Below are 9,807 nucleotides of genomic sequence, written 5' to 3' on the forward strand. Positions count from 1 at the left end.
CATCATGTTGGTCAGACGAGTCTTGAACTCCACCCTCAGGTGATCCACCGACCTGGGCCTCCCAAAGTGCTGGGATTACACGCATGCACCACCGCGCCTGGCCTCAAAAAGTAATTTAAAAAAATGTTCTCCGCCAGGTGTGGTGGTTCATGCCTGTAATCCCAGCACTTTCAGAAGCCAAGGCGGGAGGATTGCTTGAGCCCCGGAGTCTGAAACTGCAGTGAGCTATGATCACACTACTGCATTTCAGCCTGGGCAACAGAGCGAGACCCCCATTTCTAAAAAAAATGAAACAGTCTCCAGCCTGTGTGCTATGCAATGGTGCTCTCGTGTGGGTGAGTCTTGGCCGGCAGTCAGACTCAAGATGATTGGGGTGCCAAGTAGAAATGCCATTCTCTGGTGGCAGGGGGAGTCACCGACTCAGTACTCTCACCCCCATGCCTGACCACGCGTGTGTGAAAGCGTGTTTTCCGGGAGGCAGCTGAGTGCAACAAAGAGGCCAGAGACTGGTGAATAATTTATCAGGACAGCTGATAGTACCTCCCCAGAACTGCCCTCCAGCCCCCAGCCCCCCTCTCTGGTGTGCCTCCCGCCTCCCTGGCCCAAACCCGCTGGACCAGCTCTCCCGGTGCCCGCCCGCAGCCCCCCCCACTCCAGGCAGCCAAGTCACAGCCTCCGGGGCACCTTCAGGCAAGCGAGTGGTGGGTCCAGAACTCGGAGACCAGAAAGTGAACTTCTGGGCAGAGATGGCCCTGCAGAGCCAGGTGTGGTCTCTGGCCACACCCATGTAAGTGTCTGTGGGGTCAGGGGGGCTGGTGGGCAGGGCCTTGGGAGGGGCTCATGGGGGATGCTGGCCTTGTATGGGAGCTGAGCACTCCAGTGGCCTCTCCTAAGGGGACCTGAGGAGTGGAGGGGGTGGCCAGCCAACCCCATAGGCTCGTCCATGTCACCCTTCCCTAAAGAGTCATGGGGTGGGAGAGAGATATAGGCTCCCCCTGCCCCTTCCTCTTCGGGGATTTTCCGCTGCCAGGGCTGAGAACCCAAAGTCCAGCCAGGGGGTGGGGCTACTGCTGTGGTGCGGGGAGTGGGGAAGGTCAGGGTCACTGGGTTCCACGTTTTGCCTCTAGAATCACCCCCTCAGTGTCCAGGGTGGGAGAAAAGGCTTGAGATCCAACAGAAGTTAAAAGCTCCCAGCCTGGGAAAGATAATAACATTGCAAAGATGACCTCCTTCATGAAATGGCCACCAATTCTTGCGGGTGGCCAGAAGCCCGGGCCGCCTACGTTGTTCTTCCAGAGTTAGTTAGAGATAAGCAAGATGGAATGGGGTGTGTGAAGTCTTTTCATAGCTGAGGGGTGAGAGCTTTTTAAGGTTAAAAGGGTAGAGGGGGCTTCAGAGGTTTGGAAAGAGTTTTGGAAAAGGGGCTTCCCCCCACACTAGGGACCCCAGTTCGGTTCCTCACCCTTCTAGGTCCTCCATTGCATTATTCACCAACTACAAACCTGGTTGCTTAGCAATGGGAACCCGATCCCCCCCAGCAAGGAAGAGGCAGGGAGATTACATCTTGGGGGTGGTAGAGGAGACCACGGGACTTTAGCCTTCCTCCAGGGGCAAACCTATAAGCACGGAATCTGGACTTCCTTTGGGATATTTTGCAAAGCATGACTTCGTGGCCGGGCGCGGTGGCTCACGCCTGTAATCCCAGCACTTTGGGAGGCCGAGGTGGGCGGATCACTTGAGGTCAGGAGTTCAAGACCAGCCTGGCCAATATGGTGAAACCCCGTCTGTACTAAAAATACAAAAATTAGCTGGGCTTGGTGGCGCACGCCTGTAATCCCCGTGACTCAGGAGGCTGAGGCAGGTGAATCGCTTGAACCCAGGAAGCAGAGGTTGCAGTGAGCTGAGATTGAGCCGTTGCACTCCAGCCTGGGAGACAAAGCGAGACTCCGACTCAAAAAAAAAAGAGCATGACTTCAGTACCTTGCCTCAAACAGCATTCAGGGTCCTCAGGCGGATCTCTTAGCTGCCTTGATGGGGGTTCCTGGACCTGCACCCCCGCCCCCCTCACCAACTGTGTTCTCAGTATTTTGGATGTGACAGCTTCAAGTTCTGATCTTGGCTCCATGACCTTGGACAAGTCTAACTGCTGCCACTTCTCAGAACCTCAGTTTTCCCATCCATAAAATGGACACATTCATATAGCTTACCTCCTAGAGTCGTTGGGAGGATTCAGTGAATTACATTGCACTTGGCACGTGTTACGGGCTGGCTAACGGTTGGCTGATTTTGTTCTTAGCTGGAATGTCAACTCAGCAAAGAGTCGACTCCACTGTGTCATGATAGAGGCAGGGAGGGGGAGGCACAGGTGGCTGTGGGAACCCAACGGAAACCCCATAGGGCACTTAGAACATTATATGCTATATATAGTATATATATATATCATACATAAAGCACTGTAAGTGCTATTATGCCTTCACGTTGTGGCCGCAAAAGATCTGGGAGGTCCTAGCTGGAGTTCGGGCAATGAGGCTTACCCAGTAGGGTGACTGTTCAAATTAATAAATGTTTGAGGGCTGGATCAGCGCCTGTCCATGCCCAGCGCCCGTCCATGCCGGATGTTGGAGATGACAGGCAGAAAGATATTGCTTTCTAGATACTGGCCTGTGACACATGGACAACATAGCGACATAGTCGGGGGTGCCCAATGCATGTCTGTGTTGATAAGGTTGGTGTGACACTGACTGCCCCCTAATCATCTTGCAGTATGACAGTCACCCTCTAGCTTCCAGGGGGAGCCTAAGTGGGTCCAGAGGCCACTCTGGAGGCTGGGAAGCAGAGATGCTTTGAGGAAGACAACGACAGGGGAATCTCGAGTTAAAACTTAAATGACAGGTCCTCCTCCTCCCAGCGCAGAGTCCAGTCCTAGGCAGAGTGACCCAGTGACCCTTGTCCCCAGGGAGGGGGGTTAGCAGGTGGAGGAGGCAGCTCTGGAGTTACCAGGGCAACAGTGGGAGGGCCACAGACTCCCTCACCCCCCAGCGCTTGAGAAATTCTGGGTTGGAGCTGAGGTCCAAAGAGGGTGTGGGATTGGGAAGAGAAAGAGGCACACAGCTTGTTAGGGGCTTGGTGGCATTTGAGAGTTTCTGCAGGTCGGACTGGGGATGGTTATTATCATTAATCATACATATTATTCATCACGGAATTATGTAAATTATGATTATTAATAAACAATGGGACTATTTTTGCAGCACTGTATCCTGAGCTTTTCCCTGAATGAATAGTTCCTTGTAAAGGTCCTCTGAGATCGGGGGTGGCGAGGGCAGGGTGGTCAAGCTATTCCTGCCCATTTTACAGATAAGGAAACTGAGGCGGAGAGAGGCAAAGCCAGATTTAGGAAGGGCTAAGAGAGAAAGTCACCAGTCATGGTCACTGCTCAGTTCCCCTCCCAAGACCCTTGCCCCCTGCCCCAGACTCTTCCCATGTGCAAAGGGGAAACACAGGCAAACTGCTGGGCTCTGGGCGGTTTCCACACTGCTCAGGGATCTTGGCAAAGAGAGGGGTGTTCAAGACAGCTACGGCCTCTGGGAGCCCCTCAAAGCCCGTGCCCTCTCCCCACAGGCCCATGGCGGAGAGCTCCCTCTACCGGCAGCGGCTAGAAGTCATCGCTGTAAGTGACGCCCTACCCGCACCCTGGGGACCCCCAAACTTTCCCCCATGCTCCCTCCTCGTTTCTTCGTTATCCCTGCGGAGACCTCCCTCAGCTCCAGCCCCGCCCAGGGCTCCCCGCACCAATTCTCAGCTCCCTCTGTCCCCCAGTTCCTGTCTGGTCACTGTCACCGTCACCCTCAGAATGAGGGGCTGTGGCCCCCGCACTTCCAGAGCCTGCATCGTCTATGCCTTATTTCTGAACCCCAGCCGCTCAAATACCCCATGCCTGAGCCCCATCTCTCGAACCGCCTTGTATCAGACCACTATCTCTCAAATCTCCCTACCTCGGAGCCCCCATCCTGACTCCTTCCTTGGCAACTTTCATCCCTGACCTCCTCGTCTCTCTGGACTCCCCCATCTCTGGGTCTCTACCGCTCTGATCCTATCTCTGTCCCCCATCCTTCTTTCCTTCATCTCCTTGCACCCCAACTTTCTGCACCCACTTCCATACCCCATCTATCCATACCTCCACCTCTGTACCCCATATTTCTGACCCCATCTCTGCATCCCATCTCCCCGATCGCCACCTCTACACTTCAGTATCTCTGGACCCCCGTGGCTGCACCCCCATCTCACTAGCATCCTCCTTTTGATCCCCATCTCTGCACCCCATCTCTCTGGACTCCCAGGCTGCACCCCCATTTTGGATCCCCATCTCACTAGCACCCTTTTTATCCCATCTATGGAACTCCGTCTCCCTGCACCCCATCTCTCTGTACCCTACTTCTACAACCCATCTCTGCACCCCATCTCTCTGTACCCCATCTCTCTCCATCCCACTTCTGCATCCCATCTCTCTATACCCCACTTCTGTACCCTATCTCTCTGCACTCAACTTCTATACCCCATCTATCTGCACCCCACTTCTGTACCCCATCTCACTGTACTCCACTTCTGTAACCCATCTCTCTGCATCCCCACCTCTGCACCCTATCTCTCTATATTCCATGTCTACACTCCATTACTCTGTGCTCCCATGGCTGCATCGCCATTTCAGACCCCCATCTCACTAGCACCCTCCTCTCCTTTTTTCTTTTTTTGAGACGGAGTCCCGCTCTGTCTCCCAGGCTGGAGTGCAGTAGCACGATCTCCGCTCACTGCAACCTCCACCTCCCGGGTTCAAGAGATTCTCCCGCCTCAGCCTCCCCAGTAACTGGGATTACAGGCGCGCGCCACCACGCCCAACTAATTTTTGTATTTTTAGTAGAGCCCGGGTTTCACCATGTTGGCCAGGGTAGTGTAGAACTCCTGACCTCAAGCGATCTGTCCGCCTCGGCCTCCCAAAGTCCTGGGATTACAGGCGTGAGCCACCGCGTCCGGCCGCACCCTTCTTTTGATCCCCATTTCTCTGAACCTCGAATCTCGGAGCTCCCCAGCTCTGCCCCTCCCCCGATCGCTGTCCCAAGGCCCCACCCCCTACATCCCCCCATCCACAGACCCCCATTGGGCGCGGGCTAGGCCTCCGCAGCATCCCGGGCGCGGCCGGCCCCGCCCCCGCCCCGCCCTCCTCCGCCCCCCCACTCCGCCCGCCGCTGAGTCAGCGCCTCCGCAGCCCCCCTCCCCGCCCTAGGCGCAGACCCGCGCTGGGCCACCCCCGCCGGGCTCGCTGCCTCGGGAGCTCCGGGGAACCCCGCGGAGGAGGGAGGGGAAAGGGAGGGAAGAGGAGGTGGTGGAGGCCGCGCCCGGCCGGCGGGCAGCTCCGGGTCCTCTGTGCGCAGGAGAAGCGGCGGCTGCTGGAGGAGATCCGCGCCGCGCGCCGGGAGCTGGAGGAGGAGAAACTCCGCGTGGAGCGGCTCAAGGTTGGGGGCGGGCGGGGGCGCCTGCCTAGCCTGGGGAATGAAGTAGGGGGGTGTCTGTGCAAGTCGGTTTGGGGGACGATAGGAGCCTCAATTTTGCGGGGGAGCAGGCAGTTGGGGGCGTTGGTTCCAGCCTGGCCAGGGCGGGGGACGTCTTTCCCAGCCTGGGAGGGACGAAGTGGGGTGGTCATGGGTACATTTGTTCCGTGTGGGGAAAAGTCTGGGACGGTGATGCTGTTTGTCCCAATTTGGGGGAGACGGAGAGGAGCCGAAGTCCAGCTTTGGGGCAGGGAGGGGCCCGTAGGGAGGGACATTGATTTCACTTTGGAAGTGCCTGTTTCATTTTGGAAGGGTTTGGACGAGGGATGTCAGCCCACTTACAGCGTTGGGTGGCACTGTGGCGGTGTATCCCAGCCTGATGTATGTCGCATCTAAGTGGTTGTGAGGTGATGATAAGATACCTGCCCAGCCTGCAGAGGTCGGGAGGGGACTTCACATGGACCGGGGTAGTCTGTATGCCCAGCGCCGACTCCCTTCCCCTGCCCAGAGGAAGTCTCTCCGGGAACGTTGGCTAATGGATGGGGCAGCTGCAGGGCCAGAGCCATCCGAGGACCCCACCTCGAAGGACCCCCAGTCGCCGGAGGGCCAGGCTCAGGCCCGAATCCGGAACCTGGAAGACAGCTTGTTCACGTGAGTGGAGACCTGCTAGCTCTGCCCCAGCTGGGTGAGATCGAGATCCTGGGCGCATTCCAAGGAGTTGGTAGCTTCAGCCTGGAGCCCAAGGAGCCTGGGGGCCCAGGTCCTAGCAGCCCTCTCTCTTCTTCAGACTCCAGTCCCAGCTGCAGCTGTTGCAAAGTGCTTCCACAGGTGCCCAGCACAAGCCCTCAGACAGGCCCAGCTGGCGCAGACAGGTGAGGGGGTGATCAGGGGAGTGGGATGGGGGGCGTGGCCAGCAGGCCTCAAAGCGGAACATGGAACCAGGAATGCAGCTTTCTCCAAGTGCAGTCTGGCCACTAGGTCTGCATTCAGATCCGCTTCCCGCTGTTACTTTGCTCTGTGGTCTTGGGCAAGTCAGTTTCCTTTCCCAAGCCTTAGTTTCCCCATCTCTAAAATGGGAATAACAACAGTACAGGCCGGGCGCGGTGACTCACGCCTGTGATCCCAGCACTTTGGGAGGCCGAGGCGGGCAGATCACTTAAGGTCAGGAATTGGGAGACCAGCCTGGCCAACATGGTGAAACCCCATCTCTACTAAAAACACAAAAATTAGCTGGGTATGGTGGTGTATCCCTGTAGTCCCAGCTACTGGGGAGGTTCAGGCAGGAGAACCACTTGAACCCGGGAGGCGGAGCTTGCAGTGAGCGGAGATTACGCCACTGCACTCCAGCCTGGGCGACAGAGCGAGACTCTGTCTCAAAAAAACAAAAATTAGCTGGGCGTGCTGGCAGGCGCCTGTAGTCCCATCTACTCAGGAGGCTGAGACAGGGAAATCACTTGAAACCAGGAGGCGGAGGTTGCAGTGAGCCGAGATTATGCCGCTGCACTCCAGCCTGGGAGACACAGCAAGACTCCATCTCCAAAAAAAAATTTAATTTGTATTTATGTTGATTGGAATGTAAGTGCCAATAACAAAAGGCTTAAGTGTCTCTTGTCCATGGTAACCAGTAACTGGCAAAGTAGGCCCCTAATACAGGAGATGGCTATGGGAATGCAACATTGTTTAAGCACTTACTGTGTGCAAGGTCCTAGAACATAGGGCAATAAGATAGATGAGGAAGGCGGAGGTGCAATGTGGAGTTTGATCCTGAAGGTAATAGAGAGCCACTGAGGGTATTTGGGGGTGGTGGGGTGGGAGCCTAGCATGCAGGGAGGCTGGAGGTGGGGATGAGGGCCAGCCTGACCTTGTCTCCGCCATCTCTGCAGGGTCACCGTCCTCTCTCCCAGCTCATTGTTGAGGCAGGTTCTGTAGGTAAGTGTGGGAGCCCCTAGGTCTGGGGGTCAGGTCACCCCAGAGCCTGGGTGTGAGAGGGTGACCCAAGGGGAGTGTGGATGGCGGTCCTTTTGTTCCATCTTAACCCTGTCTTCCCTTTTGTCCTCTCCCCTCCGCCTCTGACTCCCCCAGGCCAGACTGATGTGAAGAAGAGAGCCTCCCTGCCGGCCAGACTAGTGGGCACGCCTCCAGAGTCCCCCTCTGAGCCCAGGGAGGATGTCTTGGGGTTTCTGCCAGCCCCGAGGCAGGTCCCCGGGGCAGCAGGGGATTCCTCAGAAGCCAATGGCCCCTGCCCCAGCCCCATCCCCACTCCAGAGCAGGGGCTAAGTCAGAGGGCGGTGCCATCCAAAGGGCGGGTGGGCGAGGCCAAAGGAGGGGGCGTGGTGAGTGTGGTGTGGGAAGGGCTGAGGGTCACAGAGGACTGTGCCACAGGGGCCACGGGCCCCGAGCTGGAGGCTAAGGTGGAGGAAGTGGTGCTGGAAGCCATCGGAGACAGGAAGGGAGCTGGTAGCCTGGAGGTCCCAGCCTGGGTGAAGGAGGACAGGGGCATCGTGGAGGTGGTATGGGAGGGGGTGGGCGGCAGCGACACAGAGGCCACGGGGGTGGTAGGCAGGGTCCCTGAGGCCGTGCAGTCCAGCTCGCCTAGGCTCCAGGAGAGATTAGAGGCAGCAGCTTCCAGAGAAGGGGAAGATGTGCCCCGGGGCAGCCCTGAGGGTGACGGGCAGGGAGGTTCTGGAGGAGAGGAGGGGTCCTTCATTTGGGTGGAAAGAGTGACCCTCAGTGAAGAGTGGGAGGAGCTGCTGGTGGAGGGGTTGGAAGGGCCTGAGGTGGCAGGGAGGGAGAGAGGAGATGAAAGCCCACTGGGGGCCGAGGAGGCTGAGACGGGAGGAGGCGAGGAGACCTGGGAGGCAGAGAAGAGAAAAGCGGAAGAATCCATGAGAATAGGAAGTGAGGAAAAGCCAGGGACAGGGAGGGATGGAGCGGAGATGTCGCCTGTGGTAGAGAGGAAAGGAGGGGAGAAGAAGTTGGAACTGGAGAGCAGTGGAAGTGCAGAAAAGCTGGGAACAGAGAGGGAAGGAGTTGAGGAACCACTGGGCGTAGAGAGAAAAGTTGAGGGACATTTGAGGGCAGAGAAAGAAGAAGGTGAGGAAAAGCGAGGGGCAGAGAAGGAGGAGGTAGAAGAACCATTGGGAGTAGAGAAGAAAGGAGGTGAGGAAGAGCCAGAGGCAACCGAAGAACCACTGGAGGCAGAGAGAAAGGGAGGGGAGGAGACACTGGAGGCAGAGAGAAAGGGAGGGGAGGAGACACTGGAGGCAGAGAGAAAGGGAGGGGAGGAGACACTGGAGGCAGAGAGAAAGGGAGGGGAGGAGACACTGGAGGCAGAGAGAAAGGGAGGGGAGGAGACACTGGAGGCAGAGAGAAAGGGAGGGGAGGAGACACTGGAGGCAGAGAGAAAGGGAGGGGAGGAGACACTGGAGGCAGAGAAAAGGGGAGGTGAGGAATCACTGGAGGCAGAGAAGACCCAAGGGACCGAGGGAGATCTGAATCTAGAACAACAGGAGTCTAGGGAAGGAAGTGAATCCCAGGCAGAGGAGGTGAATGAGGCAGGGCCTCCCCTTGAGGCTAACACGGAGACAAGGCCAGAGGAGGAAGGACCCCAGCCCCAGGAGAAGCCAGTAGGAGCCCCGGAGGAGGAAGGAGTGAAGCCCCAAACCGCTGCTGAGGGCCAAGGCCCCTTGGGGGATGCCACACCCCTTCTGGCAGAGACCCCAGCCCCAGAGCAGCCCGCCGAATGCCAGCCACTGCTTCAGGAGGAGGGGCCCAGCGCCAACCCCAGTGCCCACCCTGTGCCCACCTATGCGCCTGCCCGGCAGCCTGAGCCATCTGCCCCCACCGAGGGTGAAGAGGCAAGCGGCCCTAAGCAAAAGACGTGCCAGTGTTGTGCGGTCATGTGAGCCCGCGCCCCTCTACCCCACGTCCAGCTCCTCTCACAGCTACCTCGGCCTCTTGGCACCCAGTAGAGGGTCCCAGGCGCAGACAGGGCACCACAGGACTGACCATGGCACCTGGGAGCCAGCTAGCCTGCACGTCCACCTACACCTGGGCTTCCGGACCCCTTGCCCACTGCCTGTGACCCTGGCCTCCTTCTGCGATGAAGCCTTTATACTTGAAAATAAAACATGAAAGCACTCAGACAGCTTGAGTGTGTGTGTAGTCAGCACAGAATCACAGCATCATCTCTTGGTGGGAAATTTGAGGCTTAACCCTGCTACAGTCAAAGATGATAAATCAGTAGGAGTATAGATTGAGCTGC

General features: G+C 57.5%; 1 protein-coding gene across 1 annotated transcript; it reads left to right on the forward strand.

Annotated features, from left to right (window-relative positions):
* Positions 1-467: 467 nt before the first annotated feature.
* Positions 468-9,686, forward strand: PALM3 (paralemmin 3). The gene is made up of 7 exons (XM_050769931.1): positions 468-787; positions 3,619-3,667; positions 5,427-5,507; positions 6,052-6,194; positions 6,331-6,415; positions 7,427-7,472; positions 7,626-9,686. Exons 1-7 carry the CDS (start codon positions 747-749, stop codon positions 9,446-9,448), a joined length of 2,268 nt encoding a protein of 755 aa, XP_050625888.1. The 5' UTR covers positions 468-746; the 3' UTR covers positions 9,449-9,686.
* The last annotated feature ends 121 nt before the right edge of the window (positions 9,687-9,807 follow it).

This window comes from Macaca thibetana, chromosome 19 (assembly GCF_024542745.1).
Source record: "Macaca thibetana thibetana isolate TM-01 chromosome 19, ASM2454274v1, whole genome shotgun sequence".
NCBI lineage: Eukaryota > Metazoa > Chordata > Mammalia > Primates > Cercopithecidae > Macaca > Macaca thibetana.